The following is a 23,036-nucleotide window of genomic DNA, read 5'->3' on the forward strand; positions in this document are numbered from 1 at the left end:
AAGCAGGAATCAGCAGGTTTGAAGAGTTCCCGGTTGTGTTCATCTTTGACGGTCTGGATGAGTGTCGACTTCCTCTGGACTTCTACACCACTGAGATCCTGACTGATGTTACAAAGTCCACCTCAGTGGGTGTGCTGCTGACAAACCTCATCACGGGGAAACTGCTTCCCTCTGCTCGCCTCTGGATAACCACACGACCTGCAGCAGCCAATCAGATCCCTCCTAAGTGTGTTGACATGGTGACAGAGATCAGAGGGTTCACTGACCCACAGAAGGAGGAGTACTTCAGGAAGAGATTCAGAGATGAGGATCAGGCCAGCACAATCATCTCCCACATCAAGACATCGCGGAGCCTCCACATCATGTGCCACATCCCAGTCTTCTGCTGGATCACTGCTACAGTTCTGGAGGACGTGTTGAAGACCAGAGAGGGAGGAAAGGTGCCCAAGACCCTGACTGAGAAGTACATCCACTTCCTGGTGGTTCAGTCCAAAGTGAAGAACATCAAGTATGATGGAGGAGCTGAGACAGATCCACACTGGAGTCCAGAGAGCAGGAAGATGATCGAGTCTCTGGGAAAACTGGCTTTTGAGCAGCTCCAGAAAGGCAACCTGATCTTCTATGAATCAGACCTGACAGAGTGTGGCATCAATATCAGAGCAGCCTCAGTTTACTCAGGAGTGTTCACACAGATCTTTAAAGAGGAGAGAGGTCTGTACCAGGACAAGGTGTTCTGCTTCGTCCATCTGAGTGTTCAGGAGTTTCTGGCTGCTCTTCATGTTCATCTGACATTCATCAACTCTGGAGTCAACCTGCTGTCAGAAGAAAAAACAACATCACCACGTTCTACCAGAGTGCTGTGGACAAGGCCTTACAGAGTCCAAATGGACACCTGGACTTGTTCCTCCGCTTCCTCCTGGGTCTTTCACTGCAGACCAATCAGAATCTCCTACGAGGCCTGGTGACACAGAGAGGAAGTAGCTCACACACCAATCAGGAAACAGTGGAGTACATCAAGAAGAAGATCAGTGAGGATCTGTCTCCAGAGAGAAGCAGCAATCTGTTCCACTGTCTGAATGAACTGAATGATCGATCTCTAGAGGAGGAGATCCAACTGTTCCTGAGATCAGGACGTCTCTCCACAGTTAAACTGTCTCCTGCTCAGTGGTCAGCTCTGGTCTTCATCTTACTGTCATCAGAAGATCTGGATGTGTTTGACTTGAAGAAATACTCTGCTTCAGAGGAGGCTCTTCTGAGGCTGCTGCCAGTGATCAAAGCCTCCAAAAAAGCTCTGTAAGTGGGATTTATTCATCATTACATACTCTGCTATCTTTGAACAGGAGTTAAATATAATAACTTGTTTCCTTCCTGTTGTCTCGCCAGACTGAGTGGCTGTAACCTGTCAGAGAGAAGCTGTGAAGCTCTGTCCTCAGTTCTCAGCTCCCAGTCCTCTAATCTGAGAGAGCTGGACCTGAGTAACAACAACCTGCAGGATTCAGGAGTGAAGCTGATCTCTGATGGACTGAAGAGTCCACACTGCACACTGGAGACTCTCAGGTCAGGATTCATTAACCCATTCAACTGATGACCATTTAAACTCTGATTAACTTCAGTTGATGATTCAAAACACAAATGGCATTCATGTTGTTGCATTTATCTTTGTGTTGAATCGTCTCGGCCGCTGTAAAAATTTACCTGAACAAAAAACATGGCTCCACGTGCTGACAAAGGGTTCCTGTGTGTTGTTCTGTGTGTTTTCAGTCTGTCAGGCTGTCTGATCTCAGAGGAAAGGCTGTTCTTCTCTGGTCTCAGCTCTGAGCTCCATCCCCTCCCATCTGAGAGAGCTGGACCTCAGCTACAATCATCCAGGAGACTCAGGAGTGAAGCTACTGTCAGCGGGACTGGAGGATCCAAACTGGAGACTGGACACTCTCAGGTAGAAACACTGATGAATATAAAAGGATATATTTGTGTAGGAAGTCTCCAAGGAGATCATCTATAGGAAAATAGCTCCCTATTGTTAATATTCCATGCAGTTTGGACAGATCTCTGCATGGTGAAGAAACCCCAGTGATCAAATTATTACCAGGATATCTTTCATCTCTACAGAGATGGATCCAGTACAGATTTAGCCTAGCTTAGCAGAAACCAATGTGCTTTATATGCTGTGACAAGAGTGTGAATGAATGTGACCAATCAGAGACGTACACTGACGTCTGGACCAATCACTATATAAAGTGCCTCTTGTGCTGGGAGAGCACAGTCACTGGAATAGGAGCTAAAACTTCTCTCAAAACACCAGCAGTGCGAACACAACATAAAGTTGGGTTCTTTGAACTATAGAAGTTCCTCCGGTCTGAAAACGTCTGCGTGAGAGTGATTTAATGTCCATGTTTCCATGCTGCTCTGACCCCCCCCTCCTCCTCCTCCTTTCAGGGTGGAGCCTGCTGGAGTCAGATGGTTGACACCAGGTCTGAGGAAGTGTAAGTGTGTTTTTAATTTCATTCATCAAACTGTGACATCACTCATTCAACCCTCTGATGTCATCATCAAAGTGCTGATTGGTTAATAACTGCAGCTGTGTTGTGTCTCCTTCTCTCCGTCAGATTCCTGTGAACTCACAGTCGACACAAACACAGTGAACAGAAACCTCAAACTGTCTGACAACAACAGGAAGGTGACATTAGTGAAGGAGGATCAGCCATATCCTGATCATCCAGAGAGGTTTGACTGCCCCTGGCCTCAGCTGCTGTGTAGAGATGGTCTGACTGGTCGCTGTTACTGGGAGGTTGAGACGAGAGGAGGGGTTCATGTAGCAGTGAGTTACGGAGGAATCAGGAGGAGTGGAAACAGTAATGATGGTGTGTTTGGAGGTAATGATCAGTCCTGGAGTCTGAGGTGTTCTGATGATGGTTACTCTGTCAATCATAATAACAGAGAAACATCCATCTCCTCCTCCTCTGTCTCTGGTAGAGTAGGAGTGTATGTGGACGTTCCTGCTGGCTCTCTGTCCTTCTACTCAGTCTCCTCTGACTCACTGATCCTCCTCCACACCTTCAACACCACATTCACTCAACCTCTGTATCCTGGGTTTGGGTTTAGGTTCTGTTCTGGTTCCTCAGTGTCTCTGAGTCCTCTTTAGGAGGGAGAGTCTCCTCCTGTCAGATAAAACTTCTCACTGCTGCGTCAACAATGTCAGAGAAACCGCCAAAAGTGTCGATGAAGGCGACAATGAAGAAGCGACTAAAAAAAAATGTCAAAGTGTCAGAATTGTCAAACAGCGACACAAATGTCGAAACAAAACTACAAAATGCCGAAAAAAAGCAACTATTTGGTCGGAAAAAGTGAAGAAACGTAGAAAAGCGACAAAAATGTTTAAAAGTCTCAAGACCCGCCCTTCAATACCATTTAATGACCAGGTGCGTACCGCTGCTGCCGTTACTGCTGCTGCACCCTCTGCTGGGTCATATGTGAAGCATCCGTTCACATAGTTAATATACAACCCGTATATTTATCTTAAAAACACTCCCGGTCCTCCTCAGCTGTGAAGCCACGTACTTGTTGTCCAAGCCCGTGTGTTCTCGCTAGATAAATGTGTGCAGCGTTCACTGTCCCGTGGGAAATAATGTAAAGTCGAGCTTCATGCAGATCACCCTGATAGATGACCAGAATTATAAGTCAGAATGTAAACTGGGCCACAGATGATAAGCACGGTTACATTACATTAGTTACATTAACTTAAACTTAAAATGCCACAGCCCATAGGCCTACTGTTTTAAGTATTAGAATATAGACATTAAGAGAATAAATCGTTATGCAAGTACTTTTACTTTTAATACTTACAGTACATTTAATATCAGGTACATTTTACTTTTACTTAAGTATGGTTGTCATTGTGGTACTTCTACTTTTCCTAAAGTAAATATGTCTCTAGGCTTTATTGATATATTTTATTATCAAAAATATAGGTCTGTAATTTGTGAAGTGGTGATTGTTACCAGATTTATAGAGAAGTAGGACTTTTGCTATTTTCAGTTTGTTTGGAGATGTACCGGTTTGAAATGATAAGTTACAGATGTATGAGACTGGTTTTGTAATTCAAGAGATGTTTATAATGTACATATTACTTTTATTCTTATTTTTATATTTCCTTTTATATTTTGTCTTATCTGTTGTGTTGCATTTAAGCTGCTGGAACGAGTCCGAAGTCTCTCAAAGACCAGCTCGCTCTACATTAACACTTGTAGTAATGTTGGGTTTAAATAAAGTTAAAACAATGCTGATCTTTTATGTTTTGATGTAGTCACAATGTACTCTGTCTTAGAATATGAGAATTTATTTTTATTATTACAATAAACCTAATACTCCATCAAAAAGCTGGAAAACTCTCAAGAGTCTGGAAAGATTATTTTCTGCGTGAGACAAAGACACAAATGTAAACAAAAAATGATTTTCATGCCGACATCTTATCAATAAAATCTTAAATAATGAATTTTAAAATAGTAAAAAATGTCCGTCACAGTTCAAGATGACGTCTACTGATTCTGTCGTGTTTTGTCCGACCAACAAAACAGGTTTTAATCAAACGTTTGATTGATTATCGAAGTAGTTGCTGATTAATTTCAGCTCTCATGGTCACGATTAGCATTTAGCTCAAAGCTGTGTCTTGTGCTGCGTTCATGTCACTTCAGAGTTGTTGTAATTACGAGTTTCGTACTTTTCAAATAGCAGAAGCCGAGTCAGTTACATCTGGAAAAACATCTGCCCTGAAGGAGTCCATGAAGCTGCTGCAGCTCCACAGGTAACATTAATAATCAGTCAGATATTCTTCACTGGATTTACTTCATCGTGTTTGTCCGTAAACTCTGCAGCACCTTCACGACTAACAGAATTTAGGATTCTGAGTGGCAAAATGTGTCTTAACCCTCCTGTTGTCTTCCATTCGGCCGTACATCATCCACATTTTCACTTATACACTTGTGGCCCTTTTTTCAATGTTTTCCCGCGTTTTTTGGACGTTTAACACTTCTTTTCACTTCCGTGTATAAACATCACTAACACCAACTTATTACTAGTTTATTTAATAGTTTTTTTTTGGAATTCATGGTCAATAAATCTCATTTGTAGGAAACTAAACCTAATTCTTGAGTTAACCTAATCCTGTTGTCCTCGGGTCTAAATTGACCCATTTTCAAAAAAGTTTCTAAATCAGAAATGTGGGTTTCTCTCAACCAGATTATTCGATTTCATAGCATTTTACATTTTTGTTTATAAAAGAAGGTTGATGGGGCGGCCTCTGGCTCAGCCAGTAAGAGCGTTCGCCCCCATGTTGGCTGAGTCCTTCTACTGTCACTACTTAATAAAGGGAAAAGCCCCATAAAATAAAAAAAGAAGGTTGAAATAAGTGACTAAAATGTCAGGAAAAGCTTCAAAACGTGGGGAAAAAAAACACAAAAATATCAAAAGGTGCAGTAAAAAACGTTGGAAAAAAGTGACAAAAACATCGGTTGAAAAGCAACAAAAGTGTCGAAAAAGACGTCCCAAAACATTGAAAAAAATGTTTTAATTTTTGACCCTAAAAACCTAAAAGTTGCATTGTTGACGGGACGACAACACAATGGTTAAAAAAAGCAGAAAGTATGAATTGTTTAGACTAATATTAAAGGTTTTCAAATAATTGAATAAAACATCCAAAATTCAATGAAAGTAGAGATCCGATCTTTTGTTGTACTAGCGAAGCGCGTTGTGTGGAATCATCCAGGTTATTTTTGGGTAATTCGGCAGTTAACCCTCGTGTTGTGGTCCCGTCGACCTTCAACTTTTTGTTTTTCTGAGTCAACATTTTAAATGAAAATTATCAACGTTAGTTATCAACGTTTTGGTCGTCTTTTTCAACACTTTTGTGGTTTTCCCTCGATGTTTTTGTCACTTTTATCTACGTTTGTCGAGTTTTTCCCAAACTTTTTTTAACATTTTTGTCACTTTTTGACATTTTTGTCACTTTTTAACATTTGTCACTTTTTGACATTTTTGTCTTCAAATGCTATAAAATTGACTAAAACACCCAAAATTCAATGAAAGTAGTGAACTGATTATTTATTTAACTTGTGAGGAGCGTCGTAACCATCCACGTTATTTATTTAGACAATTTGTGTGAAAGAAAACCCAAATTTCTGATATAGAAACTTTTTTGAAAATGGGTCAGATTTGACCCAATGACAACACAAGGCTTGCATTATATTTAGGAACAGAAGCCGTGCAGAGATAACGTTTAAGACGACGACGACGTGATGGAGTTTGGCTGCAGGGACAGATTTCACACCAGAGACCAATTAAAACGTCCCGCTGAGAAACAGCTGATGTTCAGACACGTCGCTGCTGCTTCCACACCGTTATTGTTATTATTATTAACACATTTCTTCTTATCGTTAATCCAGACGAGGACAAAGTCGAGTGAAAGACGGAGCTGCTCTCAGATCTGCCTGCAGGAAGTTCACACTTTGGGTTTTCACACTTCCTGTGACGAGCGGCGCCTCAGCTGGTTTAAAAACACACGACAGCAGAGTTTAGATCGGCTGATGATGATGATGGTGGTGATGATGAAGCCTGAGGGGCGCTGCAGTCAGCCTGACCTTCACACTCTCTGTGACTGCAGCTTTTATTCTGAAAATCCTCAATCACACTTCTTGTTCTTTCAGGTCAGACGCGACGGTACGATCCAACCGATCCTCCAAAACCTCAATATCAGCCGTTTGTTCCCCCCCCCCTCTAATACGATCCACAGCAGCGTTTCATAAGTTAGCGCCCCCTAGTGGCGGCAGGAAGTACATCCTCATATCTAAACCAGAGAAGGGAACGGTGGCGGGTTAACACGTGGTTAACGTGGTGAAACGGTCCCAGTCTGGTTAGGTTCAGACACCAAAACTACTGAGTTAGGATGATGAAAACATGGAGGTTTGGGTTACAATCAGACGTGACATCACTTCCTGAAGGTTACCACGATGACCCAGAACGTGACGTAGCTCCGTTTGTTCCCTAAAGTTAAAACAACTCTCTGTTTCCTTTTTTTTTCTTTTTCTAACAGGACATGACCTCCAGTCTCCTGGGTGAAAGTCCTGTGTTTGTTTGACCCATCCCCCCCCTAACCTTTGGCGCTCTTAAGCGTGAATTATACTGGCCGTTCCCAACCTAGCGCGTGCAAATGTGACATCATGGAGTCGCCGTAACTATTTATACCCGCGCTGGTGGTCGCAACACTAGTTGCAGTCAGAAAGGCTACAGACGTTGCCATTTCTATGGACTATAAGATGAAGAAAAAAGGTAAACAACGGCAGAACTGGCAGCAGCATTGACGTCAATGCTTGGATTTGATTGGATGAGCTACTTGGTGGGATCAAGCCTTTCATTCGCCAAAAGAACTCATCTTAACCCGGTAAGTTTACCAGAGAGACTAGCAGTCACTCTGAGTCCTGGCATCACGTTACCCTCATACATAAATATATATATAGGGTTGTAATGCTGCTGCAACAAACGACCTATGTGGCCGTTTTTCAGGGAGGATGGTCTCTGTTAAGCTAACCACTCAGTCCGACATCTAATCTGGTTTCTGAACGGATCAGAACGATCGGTACTGTCAATCATTTGTCCGCTGCCACCTCACAGCTTCAGCAGCCAATCAGGAGCCAGGAGGAGTCTAATTAACATGTTTCTTCCCGCTGAGCCGCTCTGGAGGCAGAAACTAAAATAATCTCACTGGTCCAGTTAGTGTGAAAATAAATGACAGCGTGTTAGAGCCAGCAGCTATTTATACACACACAGAGACCCACACACAGAGATCCACACACACAGAAACACACACACACACACACAGAGACCCACCCACACACACACACACACACACACACACACACACAGAGATCCACACACACAGAAACACACACACACACACAGAAACAGACAGACACACACACAGAAACAGACAGACACACACACAGACACACACACAAACAGACAGACACACACACACAGAGACCCCACACACACACACACAGAAACAGACAGACACACACACAGAAACAGACAGACACACACACAGACACACACACACAGACAGACACACACACACACAGAAACAGACAGACACACACACAGAAACAGACAGACACACACACAGACACACACAAACAGACAGACACACACACACACACACACACACAGACAGACACACACACAGACACAGACACACACACACACACAGAAACACACACAAACACACTCAGCAAGTTATGTTGTAAATAAACATAGGCTATGTTGTGATAAACTTATATTGCTGTAAATAAAGTTATGATGAAGTTATGTTGATGTAAATAAAGTTATTATTAATGTAAAACGGATTCCGACGGTTAGTGTAGTTTTCAGGGAGGTCTCACTCTGTTGTAAAAAACAGAACGGAAGTGACCACGGAGCTGAGGTCCAATCAGAGACACCTGCAGACCCCCCGACATCGCTGAACAACGACCTCTGCAAGTCTCCTTAATTTCACATTTTTATATCACTAAACTGATAGAAGAACCACTTAATGTCACACATAAAGAATACAGCGTTTACAGGCCGCGAAGAGACGCGTCTATCTTCTTATTTTAGGCTTTTTTTTGAACGGAGACACATGTAGCGTCACTCAGAAACGACAGATAATAAATATGATTTAAGGGCGCCTTACACGGCTTAAACACAATGTTCATCCAGGTAAAACAGTCACAAAAAATGGAGACATAAGGGGGGACAGAGACGGGCGGATTTAAATGTTATTATTGTGTATGAATGTGTCGGGGCAGGGAGCTCCAGAGCCCGGGGGGCGTGAGGGGGTCAGACAGAGAGGTGTGGCCGGGGGTGAAGGCCCCTGTAGTCGGCCTAGTGTTGTTCAGGGAGCCGGTGCGGCTGGATGAAAAACGTCAATATAGTGGGATCATATTTTCGTTTATTTTTTGCTATAATTGCACACAAATGTAATGAATGTAAACAGAGAGCTTCCTTCATTTCTTCTGTGGCCGAAATCCCAAATTGTGCCCCTTCTCCTCTCACCTTTTTGACTCATTTTGTTAATATTTTTTGTGTCCTACAATGTTATGTCTGTCCCAACCTGTCAACATATTTAATTCAACGGACTGATATCCTTATATAGTTGTTTAGGGGTGTTTAAGAGTTAGCAGTTGCTAGTCGCTGTAACGTTAATTTTCGGCAGACGTTAAGCTAACTTCCGTTTAGCATATTAATGTTATTTGTGTACAGTAGAAGTTGGCGCGCGCAGTTTTAACTGATTAGGTCATGTGTTCTGCATTTGTCACCATAGTAACCAGAGAGATCGACAGCATGTAAAGATCCCGGTATCTCGCGCGGAAGTCCAACGGTTACATGAAGTCGAATCAAGTCTGTCGCCATGACGACGTGACGCTGCTATCAACGGTGAGTGGAATAAATGTTGTTATTTTATTTATTTTATTTTTTTTATTCAATGCTTTCAAATACAAAAAAAAATATATATTTTGATTTTTTATATCACTTAATATATATATAACATTTTACAAATAATTTCAAGCAGCATAAAAAATAAAATATAGGACGTAAAAAAAAATAATATGAAATGAAATGAACGAATAAAAAACAAAAATATTGTTAAAGAAATTAAAATGAACTTATAAATTAACTTAAATTAAATAAGGGAGAGGGGGGCTTTAATCAATATATACTTATATAGTAAATCAACACGTTTAAAAACACTTATTGTTCCACCTTTTTTTTCTTTTTTTTTATAAATGAAAAACTAATTCATTTGTAAAGGCAACAAAGCTTAGGGTCAGCTTTAATTGTACTTAACATGTGTACCAGTTCTTTAGCAGAGGAAGGGGAGAAAATGAAAAGTTCCTGTGACAGGCTGCTTGTAAACGTGTTTGTGTTGTGAAGCTGCGGTTTCTGACGTGTTTTTTGAGACGTGAAGTGACGCGATCAGTCGTACTTAAAGCGGAGCGCGCGCAGCGGAGCGTCAGTTAGTTCGGCTGCACGCGGAGAGACAGTCACAGAAACCTCCCTTATCACACGAGGAGAGGACGGAGAAGAGGGAGGAAATCATCACAGGATTATTGCTTCTTTTATTGATCAACAGTGCGATCGCTCGGTCCGCCTTTTCGCCCGAGACTCAACACTTTTACACGGGTTCTTCTGGCTTGCCGTCCCCGCGGCGCGGTGCCGCTGCTGCGGCAGAGGATGGCGCAGACAGCTGCGGGCGGCGCGGCGCGGCAGGACGCAGCTCCTCCTCAGCATGTGAACTAAACAAGCTTCTGTTGGTTTGATTTTCCTCCAAATAAAAAAAAAGGAGCTAAACCACCTTTCCTCTCAGTCTGGACTCAGGGGCAGAGTGAGGCGGGGGGGTTTCTGGGGCTCCAGCCCCCCCAATGTTTTCTCCAAAACCCCAAATCTTTAGGGGTTTTACAATTAAACCTTGTGTTATTTCCTCTCAGTTTCTCTGTCAGTCTGACTTTGATTCCAGCTTGTTAAATGTGAATATGTTCTAGTTTCTTCTCTCCTCTGAGACAGTCTGAATATCTTTGAGTTGTGGACAAAACAAGACATTTGAGGACGTCATCTTGGGACTTTAGGAAACCATTTTCTGACATTTTATAAACAAAATAACAGATGGAGACTCTTCTCTTGGCATGTGAACTCCAACACGCCATCTGTTGGGTTTTTGTTTCCCCCAAAGGGTTTTTAAGACCATTATGAATGTAATTTCAGACCTAAAGGCCTATTACAACATAAAAAAGGAAATGTAAAGTCACAAAATGAATTCCTTTCCTCTCATAAGAAGCAGTAGGCTTCGACTACGTTGTCAGCACACTGAGTATATCTAAACTTGCACTTCCCCTTAGCTAAAGAATACAATCTGTTTTACGTCTGTGGTACAATCAGGAGACTCAATAACACAGAAGCTGTTTAGCTGCAAAATAAGTTGCATGTTGGTCCCATTTGTAGTCTTATTTGGACTAGCAAAGAAAGAACTACAACTCCACAGAATCAAAATAAAAAACATTGTAAACTTAAGACCTGTTTAAAATGATTTAAGACCTAGATTGTTTTTTAGATTGTTTAAGACCTTACGGAAACCCTGCCCCAAAAAGGACCGTCTCCCCGCTCCACAGCGCGCGATGTTCTCAGAGGCGAGCGACATCAACCTGGCGTCCAACCTGAGCGAGGATGCGGCCTGGAGCGACACGCCGCTAGAGCGGCTGTCGCTCGGCGGCCACCGCGTGGTCTCGGTGTTCCTGGGCTCCATCATGGTGCTCGGCTTCCTCAACAACCTGCTGGTTCTGGTTCTGTTCTGCCGCTTCAAGACGCTGCGCACGCCGGTCAACATGCTGCTGCTCAACATCAGCGTCAGCGACATGCTGGTGTGCGTGTGCGGCACCACGCTCAGCTTCGCCTCCAGCCTGCACGCGCGCTGGCTGTACGGACGCCACGGCTGCATGTGGTACGGCTTCGTCAACTCCTGCTTCGGTGAGTTTAGGGTCACGGAAACCTTCTGGAGGACCGTGGTGACGTCACAGCAGGCTGCTGCTCCAACGAGGTTTAGTTTCTGAAAATATTAAGAATGACTTCATCAAAAATATTGCGAGTTTTTATCCAAAAATATTGCGAATTGTCTAAAATATTCTAGAGTTTTAGTCTAAAAAAATTCAGATTTTTTTTCTACATATAATCAGATTTCTTGGCAAAAAAAAAAAAATCAGATTTTTTGGCAAAAATATCCAGATTTTTTGGCAAAAAATATCAGATTTTTTGGCAAAAAATATCAGATTTTTTGGCAAATACTCCTAACTTTTCTGTCTAAAACTATTACGAATTTTAGTCAAATATTAAGACTTTTTTCCTTTAAAAATATTCTGACTTTCTGTCTAAAATATTCAGATTTATTTTCGAATTTTGGAATATTTTTCTAAAAAAATATTCCAGTTGTGTGCAGCTTCAGTTGTTAGTTCGGTCAGATAAATGTAATGTAGTAAAGAGATGTAGTATAATAATAATAATAATAATAATAATAATAATAACTTATTAAGATACTCAAAGGAACTTTACATAGAAACAAAGACAGAGACAGTAAAAGCCTTAAAAATATACAAAACACAAGTAGTACAACTGTCAGAAGTAGAAAGTAGCAGAAAGAGAGATTATTATCTGGTTTGTTTCTCCGTGTCGTCGACAGAACAAGAAGAAGAAGAAGAAGAAGCAGTTTCTGATATTTCTGTTAAACATGAAACAGTAAAAGCGATCGTTATAAATCGTCAAACGTTGTTTCTCCCAACGTGAAGAGATTCCTCCGACTCCATGAAGCAGATCTTCAGGATTAAAAAAGATCAAAGAGACTCGAGTCACAAGAGATCAGTCAGCTACACATCCAGTTATTAACAGATTTCATATTATTCTCTCTTTGTGGGTGTGTGTGTGTCTGTGTGTCTCTGTGTGTGTGTGTGTGTCTGTCTGTGTCTCTGTTCGTGTGTGTCTGTCTGTCGTCGTGTCTGTCTGTCTGTCTGTGTGTCTGTCTGTCTCGGTTTGTGTGTGTGTGTGTGTGTGTGTCTGTGTGTCTCTGTCTGTGTGTGTGTGTCTGTCTGTCTCTGTCTGTGTTTGTGTGTGTGTCTGTCTGTCTCTGTCTGTGTTTGTGTGTGTGTCTGTCTGTCTGTGTGTGTTTGTGTGCGTGTGTCTGCATGGGGTTAACACAACATGTCTCTGGGTTTTTTTGGGGGGGGTTAGGGTGTCTGATTTCAGGGATAAGAGGACAATCTCCTATTCTTTTGTCTCAAACTCAACTTTCTCTAAAACAGCAAAGACTCATCATCCACTGATCTACGGCCACTACACTCCCTGTTTATACGATTACAGATCAATATGAACAATCAGTGTAGGATTACAGATCAATATGAACAATCAGTGTAGGATTACAGATCAATATGAACAATCAGTGTAGGATTACAGATCAATATCTACAATCAGTGTAGGATTACAGGTCAGTATCTACAATCAGTGTAGGGTCTGTCTGTCTGTCTGTCTGTCTGTCTGTCTGTCTGTCTGTGTGTGTGTGTGTGTGTGTGTGTGTGTGTGTGTGTGTGTGTGTGTGTGTGTGTGTGTGTGTGTGTGTGTGTGTGTGTGTGTGTGTGTGTGTGTGTGTGTGTGTGTGTCTGCAAGGGAGTGTTACCACAACATGTCTCTGGGGTTTTTTTTGGGGCGGGGGTTAGACTATATAGTTTACGGAGCTTGAAGCCGCCATGTTTGTTTTGAATACAGCTGGAGGCAGCAGGTCAACAAGAGGACAATCTCCCATTCTTTTGTCTCAAAATATTCAGATTTTCTTTCTCACAATCTTATGATTTCTTTTCTTAAAACATTATGAATAATTGTCTAAAAATATTACATCTTTTAATTAAAAAAAATATTTCCACTTTTTTTGAAAATATTGGGTCTTTTATTCTGAAAATCTTCTCTCCTCTTCCTGTGTCCCCTGCAGGCATCGTGTCCCTGATGTCCCTGTCCGTGCTGTCCTACGAGCGCTACAGCACGCTGCTGGTGTACAACGCACGCGTGTCGGACTACAGGAAGCCGCTGCTGACAGTGGGCGGGACCTGGCTCTACTCGCTGCTGTGGACGGCGCCGCCGCTGATTGGCTGGAGCAGCTACGGCCTGGAGGGCGCCGGGACCAGCTGCTCGGTGACGTGGACGCAGCGCACGGCCGCCTCACACTCGTACGTCATCTGTCTGTTCGTGTTCTGCCTCGGCATTCCCGTCCTCGTCATGGTGTACTGCTACGGACGCCTGCTGCACGCCGTCAAACACGTCAGTCTCTATTCATTACCACGCTATTATCTTATACTCTTATAGTATCTGCCCTGTGTTGTGTCTGAGAGGCAGTTTCTGCCCCGTGTTGTGTCTGTGAGGCAGTTTCTGCCCCGTATTGTGTCTGAGAGGCAGTTTCTGCCCCGTGTTGTGTCTGAGAGGCAGTTTCTGTCCCGTGTTGTGTCTCAGAGGCAGTTTCTGCCCCCGTGTTGTGTCTCAGAGGCAGTTTCGGCCCCGTGTTGTGTCTGTGAGGGGTTTCGGCCCCGTGTTGTGTCTGAGAGGCAGTTTCGGCCCCGTGTTGTGTCTGTGAGGGGTTTCTGCCCCGTGTTGTGTCTGAGAGGCAGTTTCTGCCCCGTGTTGTGTCTGAGAGGCAGTTTCTGCCCTGTGTTGTGTCTGTGAGGGGGTTTCTGCCCCGTGTTGTGTCTGAGAGGCAGTTTCTGCCCCGTGTTGTGTCTGTGAGAGAGTTTCGGCCCTGTGTTGTCTGTGAGGGAGTTTCTGACCTGTGTTTTGTCTGCCAGGTGGGTCAGGTCCGGCGCTAGCGGCCCGCCGCAGAGAGCTGCGCATCCTGTCGATGGTGTTCACCACGGTGGTGTGCTACCTGCTCTGCTGGCTGCCGTACGGCGTGGTCGCCATGGTAGCCACCTTCGGCCGGCCAGGAGCCGTCAGCCCCGTCGCCACCGTCGTCCCATCGCTCCTCGCCAAGAGCAGCACCGTCATCAACCCCGTCATCTACATCCTCATGAACAAACAGGTCAGTACGAAGGGAAGTTACAAAATAAAATGAGAGAATTAAGCCCACCAATCAGTGACCTTCCTGGTGGGCGAGCCAAGTGGTGTGTGGGTTGGAGGATGTGAACAGAGGTATGGAGGGAGGAAGTGGAGGGAGAAACGTGAGTCTGGACAACAGAGACGCTGGTATCCAGAGAAACAGGGCAGGGCGAGTGTGATGAGGGTTCAGATTGGGTTTTTGTCATGGTGGGCAGTTTTGGCCTTCTGAGTCCCTTTCATCATGGAGGTTACCCTTCTATCACAGACCACTATCCTGGTTCCCGGAGTCCGCCCTGCCAAAAACGTGGCCGTCGGGACCGTAGACTGTATAATATTAATGGACAAAGCATCGGGTTCGGCCAAGTGCTGCAAATGCAGAAGTGCCTTTTAACCTAGCCTGATGAGCCAGCCCCACATCCAGATGTTGGGTCTGGGAACTCCCCATTGGCTGGGCTCAATCTGAGAGGCGGGATCAACGGTTGTCTTTCAGATTCCCTCTGCACGCAATAGGATAGCGCTACAACCAATCAGAGCAACGCTAGCTGATAGGTTACACTTTAAACTGCGAACACATCTTCCTTTTTTAAGAATGACTTCAGGGCCGTTCTTTGTTCTTTTCTCAAAGAAAAGCTGAGTCTTCCAGAGACGCTGTTCACCAGCAGCAGCAGCAGCAGCAGCCATAAGCCCCGCCCACCCACTCTATACACGATGTGATTGGCCTGACCAGAGTTCGGTTTTTCCAGCTCGCAAGCCAACGGAGAGCTGCTAGACGACCCTGGACCTAGACCACCCTAGAGGCAGCAAATGTAAACCTGCATTCTGTCTGAATTCCAGCAGGGGGCGACATGTGCAGTTTCTGTAGACGTCTATGAGAAAGTGACCCACTTCTCTCTTGATTTATTACCTCAGTAAACATTTTCATAATGAGTTTATGGTCTCAATCGCTAGTTTGAAGTCTTCTTCAACACAGAATGATGTTCATTTAGTGATTTATGGTCTCGTTGATTTTAAAATCAGCGATAAAGCAGGGGTTGTTTTTAGGGCGTGGCTATGATGTGATTGCCAGTGAAAGTGTGTAACGTAGAGTGTAAGGGCTCCTCCTTCTCTCCTCCCTCTCGTCTAAAATCGTCACATCCCCCAACGAGGATGGCTGCGCCCGTAACGGCAAACTGGACAACTCCTCAAGCAGATCTCCACAAACTAATGGGTCACACATGCTCTGTCCATTAATATACATAGTCTATGGTCTGGATGCCAGCGTCACCTGTGTGTGTTTGGGGGAAGAGGGGAAATGAGGTCATCAATGATGATGTTGTGAGAGGTCATGGGGAGAATGGGTGGGGGAGCTGGGACATGGTCTGTCAGTTGGGTGTCCGCCTTCTTGATATGAGGGACTGGTGGAGAGGGGGTGATTGTGATTGGCTTTCCTTGTGAGTCGGATGTTGTGAGGGAGGGTAGAGGGCCCTCCCCCTTGGGATGGAGGAGGAGGGTTGATTCCAGGTCAGTCGGTACCTGTTTAGGTTTCCTGAGCTGGGTATGTTTCTCACGGGAAATGGGGAGTAGGAATGCCTGTTCTGAGGGGTGAGGGGTAGGATTGGTGCAAGCTGCATATATGGACAGGTCAAGATCTGGGTGACTGGTTCAGGGCCCCATGTGACTTTCTGAGCCTGTTTTTTGGGAGGGGGAGGAACGGTCTGAGTGGGTAGGGATATGTTTAGGTACCCTGGACTGGGTGGTCGTGGTGATCAGGATGACTGGGGAGGTAGGTGGGGGGTGATGCCAGGGAGGGGCCCGTTTCAGGACTGAGGGGTGGATCGGGTGAAAGCTGGTGGTGTGAGTCAGATGAGTTCTGGGTGGCTGGTTTGGGCTCTGATGTCCAGAAAATGGTATGAAAATATAAAATGAGAAAAATTAATTAATGCAGAAAAGCCCTATATTTCAAAATAAGTCAATAAATTGTAAATAAAAACGAAAAATAAATCAGAGGAAGTAAAGTAATAAAACACGGAAAGCGATTTCAGAGAAATTGAGAAAAAAGATAAATATTTTCTGTATCTAAACTAAAGAATATTTATTTTCTTTTTTTTAAATGTTTAAAAAATGAAATAAAAAAAGAAAAAATATGTTAATATATTCAAAATAAAAATGAAAAAAATTAAGTTGAGAAAAAAGTGATTAAAAAAAAAGCTCCAAAAGCCCAAATTTCAAAGTAAAATGAAAGAAAATGTAAATAAAAATAAATCAGAGAGTTACATAATAAACAAATGAATAAAAAAAATGAAGCTAAGATTATACAAAAAAAACTCCAAAAAATGATAACGCACACACCAACGTTTCAGGAGTCTCAATCTCTTTAAAATGTGTAAATAAATTACTGAAGTACACAAGTATAAAACGTGCTCTACTCATAATGTAGATCCTTCTTAAAGAGACAGTACACCCAAAGAAATGCTAATGCAGATGCTAACTGACTAAGTGATATGAAATGTAAAATATTATTTATTTTTTAGTCATTAAGCGATGTTGTGTTTGTGTTTTTTTCGAGGGACTGCAGATGTAAATGAGCCAAAGGCTAAATCTGGTGCAATGCATCAAATGGTCACATTTATGTTTTAATAGCACATTGTCCCTTTTATAAATAAACTGAAAACTGAAACGTAGATGCTAACGTAGATACTAAAGTATGGACAGGTGAAGTCTGACACACAGGTGTTACAAACTGGCAGTTTATTTAGTTTTCCTCCAAACATAAAAAAAACCATGAGCGTACAGCACCAAACCTCCGTTTGTTTTGAACACAAATACGTTGACGGATTAAATCTCAAAAAGTTGGATCCTGTTAGCTTCAGATTTGTGTTTCACGTTGAACAGCGACTCAACAGACTTTTATGAAGCAGGTTTGAGCTTTTTAATCTGCAGATGGGTCTTTCATTTAACGCCTGACAGCGTCTGAGTTGTTAATTGTCTCGCCCAGAACACACGTTGGCAACGTATCAAGTCTCTAACGATGCATTCAGGGGCCCCTGGGTTTATTTATAACTGTGACGGCCACCTGGTTTCACAAAGAGACAGAAAAATAATAATGAACTCCTTTCAGTCAGAGTTAACGAGCGTGTGAAACGCTGTCAGTTGGAAACACAGCCGGTGTGAACGGACACCCAAGTTTTTTTATTCTGCCAAAAATAACATTTTGAGGAATTAAATACTGTGAAAAATGAGAAATAATTTTTTTTATTTTTTTTTATTAAGTGCAAATTAGAAAATACTTTTTTTTTACTGACAAAATGACTTCATTGATAACAAAAATAGTTGCTGTTAGTTGGAGTAATCGTGGCAGCGTAATGTTTACTTCGTTTTAGGAGTTTAAATCTCCCAGCAGCTTCTGAATGCAGCACAAGAGACATTCACAGACCAAGACTCTTTGGGGGAAAAAACCTTTATTTTCCACCTAAAGTCCAAACTCTGATGCTTGTTAAAGGGTTACTTGTTTTTTTTCAACCTGGACCCTGTTTTCTCATGTTTTAGTATCTAAATGACTGATGGGAACAAAAATCTTTGACATTTGTAAAATATTAAGCAAGTTTTTTGTCAGTCAGCGTCCACTAAAAGTCCTGTTGTTGCTGCTGACAGACTCAGATTATTATTCTAAGTGTCTGACAACATTATGGGATGGATCCCTACAGAGATAGACCTTTTAGTTAAAGAGGAAGATCCTTTTAGTTTAACATCAAACAGCCCCTGAAATCACCATCACCAAACCCACCAGACTCCATGTAAATAATCAGGACTTTTAGCTTGTATAGAGCCAGCATATCTCCACCAGACTCCATGTAAATAATCAGGACTTTTAGCTTGTATAGAGCCAGCATATCTCCACATGTAAATGGGTGAATTAAGGGTTCATTTCAACCAAACCAGAGTGGTGATTGTTGGAACAGTGGAAAGATGAACCAAGACGGCTTTTAATAGTTTTATTTAGTTTCTGTCGACTTTGAATGAAGTGTGTTTTACGATGATAAAAGTCCTGATTATTTACATGGAGTCTGGTGGAGATATGCTGGCTCTATACACGCTAAAAGTCCTGATTATTTACATGGAGTCTGGTGTAGTTTGGTGATGGTGATTTCGGGGCTGTTTCATGTTAAACTAAAAGGATCTTCCTCTTTAACTAAAAGGTCTATCTCTGTAGGGATCCTTTCATAATGTTGTCAGAGACTTAGAATAATAATCTGAGTCTGTCAGCAGCAACAACAGAACTTTTAGTGGACGCTGACTGACAGAAAAACATGACAAAACAGAGTCCAGGTTGAAAAGAACCTGTAAATTACCCTTTAAACTGGGACGGGGTGGGACAGCGGAGCGTCCTGAAGCCGCTGAGCGTGACCTTCCCCTTGGCGGTCAGCTGATCTCGCCCCCCCGCGTTGATCCTCTGGATCAGCAGCTTCTCGTACAGCAGCGGGTGGTACGCGCCCAGCGTGCACGCTGCGTCCTGGTAGTACTCGTAGTAATGACAGCGGTCGGTCCGACGCACGGACGGCAGGAACTCGTACACGCTGACCTCACTGCACAGTGACATCATCAACACGATACCTGGGAGAGAGACACACACACACACACACACACACAGAGAACAAACATACCTTCATTAAAACATGTAAAAGACAGAGAAAATAAATGGAATAAAAATAATCAAATAAAATAAAAATAAATGTTGAATAAAAATAATCAAATGAAATAAAAATAAATGTTGAATAAAAATAATCAAATAAAATAAATAAAAAAATGTTGAATAAAAAATAAAATAAATAAAAAAAATGTTGAATAAAAATAAAATAAATAAAAAAAATGTTGAATAAAAAATAAATCAAATAAAAAATAATAAAATAATCAATCATCTTAAAAAAAATATATATATATTTTGGGGGATCCGTATAATAAAGATAGAAGAGGCTCTGAAGTGCGTGCGCACACACACACACACACACACACACTTTTATTTCAGGTCAGCAGGATCGTCTTTGAACTCAGATGTTTGGTTTGTTCTGGTGATTAATAACTGGTGATTAATAACGATTATTGATTGATTTCCAGTTCTACCGCTGCTTCCTGCTGCTGTTGGGATGTAATCACGCGCTGACGGAGAACGCTCCAACCTCGGTGCAGTCAAAGACCACCGTGGTGCAGCTCAACCGCCCGAGTCTGTGCCGCCGCCGCCCATCCCCCCCCCCACCGCCATCGCCACGACAACATTCCCCGCCGCTGCAGAGGAAACCAGCGCCGCTGTGACAGACGAAACAAACGCCGCCGAGCCGCCACTGTGATGTCATCCGGTGAGTCCAAAGCGGACACGTTTACAGAAATATACAAAATATACACAAGTAAAGCTTAGAGGATTAATTATAAAGATAAACATGAATAACAAACGTTTTTTCAAAAATATGAAAATTAAAATAAATATTTATTATTAATAATAATAATAATAAATAATAATAATAATAAATAATTTATATAATATAAATAATATATTTGAAGTTTTAAAATGTGACACATTTCAGATTATGAACCAAATAGAAAAACTAAATAATTTCACCAACTAATCAGAGTAATTATTTTATTTTTCAAAATAAAATATTTAAGATTTATTTAATACATTAATTAAATGTAATTAATTAATTAAAAAATAATTTTAAAATGTTGAATTAAACAGATTATTTCAGTAAATAAGTCAAACACTGACACGGATACATTTTATTAATTAAATCATTTATACAAACATTTATATTTATTTATTATGAATCAGATTAATTAATATAATAATATAAACAAAAGTCATAAAGTGTTTATTAATTTCTAATGTTACATATTTAACTGATTATTTTAACATTTTATAAACTTAAATATATTTTAATAGTTTATTATATAATAATATTATTATATATAATAGTTTATTAAACATAATAAAATGAACACAAATAAATCATAATAATTCAATATTTAAAACAGATTAAAGAGTTTTACTACAAAAACTAGTATATTAAAATGTAATTAATTTATTCATCAAATTCTGTTTAAAAAAAAAATTTATTTCAGCAAACTGAAAAGTTCAAAATATTAAAATATTGATATATTATTTATATATTGATATATTTAAAATGTATTTATATATTATTTAAAATATGTATTTATATATTATTTAAAATATGTATTTATATATTATTTAAAATATGTATTTTTATATATATATATTTAAAATGTATTTATATATTTATATTATTTAAAATATGTATTTATATATTATTTAAAATGTATTTATATATATTTATATTATTTAAAATATGTATTTATACATTTATATTATTTAAAATATGTATTTATATATATATATATTTAAAATGTATTTATATATATTTATATTATTTAAAATATGTATTTATATATTATTTAAAATATGTATTTATATATATATATATATTTAAAATGTATTTATATATTTATATTATTTAAAATATGTATTTATATATTATTTAAAATATGTATTTAAACATTATTTATACTATATATATTATTTTAAATCCTAATAGAAAAGCTGATAAGACACTAAATACCATAAATATTTTTAATACCTTAAATGTTTAGACAAACTAAACAGTTTATTTTAAACTTTTAGAGATAAAATATTAATTGTCTTTCAGTGTAATTAAGCATTTAATAAATATAGTTAGTTACAAACTTAATCCCAACATTTTAAAACTTGCAAAGTTTTTATTCAAGCAACATAAAAAATATATATTTAAATAGTAACTTTTAAACTAATGAAATATTGAGTATTTGCATTGACAAATGTTTAAAAGTTATATTTCTAGCAAACTCATCTGTGTTTTAGAGCCGCAGGTTGGAGTTGAACCGGCATCTGCCGCGAAGAGAAGACACACAGAGCAAACACACTTACTGGGTGAGCTAAAGGGGGACCAGGATGTTCACTGGAGTTTACACACACACACACACACACACACACACACACACACACACACACACACACACACACACACACACACACACACACACACACACACACACACACACACACACACACACACACACACACACACACACACACACACACACACACACACACACACTCTTTGTGTGCCTCAATAAAATGTGAATATTTTTGTATGGTCTCTTCTTTGAAACTGTCTGTTGTAACGTTTAAATAAAGTTGTGTGAGACTGTTTGTTTTTATTTCTAAAATACAAATATTTGTATTTACTTTTATCTACAAACAGTTATTTTAATTGATCAATAAATAAATGACAAAATTATTGAATATTTACTTCATTAAATTACTGTTTTTTATAAAGTAAATGTATTATACACAATTATTTGTTAGATATTTTGGTCAATTAATGATTTAAAAGATAATTAAGCTACATTAACTTTTTATTTTGATTATTTTCAGTTAAAACATTAATTAAAAAATACATTTTAAGTTTTGTAGTGATAACTTAATCACATATTTAAAGTATAACTTACCTTAAAATACAAATAATTCCTAATTACTGCTGTTAGTTGTTATGTATCAGACTCAAACTTTTGTCTCTACAGTACGAATATTCAAGTTAGAACAGGTTCTATGGCACATAGTGAAGTAAACAAGCCTCGTTAGTCCTTGAGTTAATGCGTACTGACTTATGAAGACGAGTGTGATGTAATAAAAACATAAAGGCTCTGTAGTGCAAGCTTCAGTTCTTCAGGTTTCAGGGTTAAACAGGTTTTTCTGGCTAACTGGCTAAAACCGTTAATCAATGTACGCCAGAGAGCGCTCCTCTTCCTATTGGTCAACTATAAAAAAACACGTCATAGGCAGAAAAAAGGCAAAAACATCCTGACATGCTAGACTTTCAGTGTCGTGGTCGTGTTAGCGTCCCCAGACGTTAGATCATTTATCTTTGATGATGTCACACTACAAGAGGTAAAGACACGTTCAGTCGGTCCCGACCATCGTAATCGGGCACGACTCTCAAACGCTTGTTTGCGTCATGTCTGTCGGGTCGGTCTGCTCCTGGCAGTAGAAGCTGTAACGGCTCTTGAAGGAATCCATTGGTATCCACCATAATGATATGGTCACTGTCAGGAAGTGATGAAAAGAAGCTCCACAGCTAGCCTAGATTTTGGCGAGGCAAAACCTGGCATGTCCATTTTCAAAGGGGTCCCTTGACCTCTGACCTCCAGATATCTGACTGAAAACAGGTTCTCTGGGTACCTACGAGTCTTCCCCTCACAGACACGCCTACTTTATGATAGTCCCATGGTTTTGTTTTTTATTCAGGTCTTTAGGTTTCATAGATGTCCCGCAGGCCTGTTGGCATTGACGCAGTGTTGTTGCCTTGTTG

The 23,036-nt window shown here is 40.6% G+C and overlaps 2 protein-coding genes across 2 annotated transcripts in view; one reads left to right on the top strand and one right to left on the bottom strand.

Moving 5' to 3' along the window:
• The window catches only part of LOC144512741 (uncharacterized), a 71,698-nt gene that overhangs the window by 37,721 nt on the left and 10,941 nt on the right, over positions 1–23,036 (top strand). The window contains 5 exon segments of the mRNA XM_078243642.1: positions 1–816; positions 819–1,293; positions 1,384–1,557; positions 1,762–1,786; positions 1,788–1,936. The exon segment at positions 1–816 is cut by the window's left edge and continues 459 nt beyond it. Coding sequence (XP_078099768.1) covers positions 1–816; positions 819–1,293; positions 1,384–1,557; positions 1,762–1,786; positions 1,788–1,936 — 1,639 coding nt within the window.
• Positions 18,968–23,036, bottom strand: part of LOC144512742 (beta-galactoside alpha-2,6-sialyltransferase 2-like) — a 37,908-nt gene continuing 33,839 nt past the window's right edge. The window contains exon 7 of the mRNA XM_078243643.1: positions 18,968–19,233. Within this exon, the coding sequence (XP_078099769.1) occupies positions 18,968–19,233 (266 nt within the window). The remainder of the gene's footprint in view (positions 19,234–23,036) is intronic.

This window comes from Sander vitreus, chromosome 24, assembly GCF_031162955.1.
Source record: "Sander vitreus isolate 19-12246 chromosome 24, sanVit1, whole genome shotgun sequence".
Taxonomy (NCBI): Eukaryota; Metazoa; Chordata; class Actinopteri; order Perciformes; family Percidae; genus Sander; species Sander vitreus.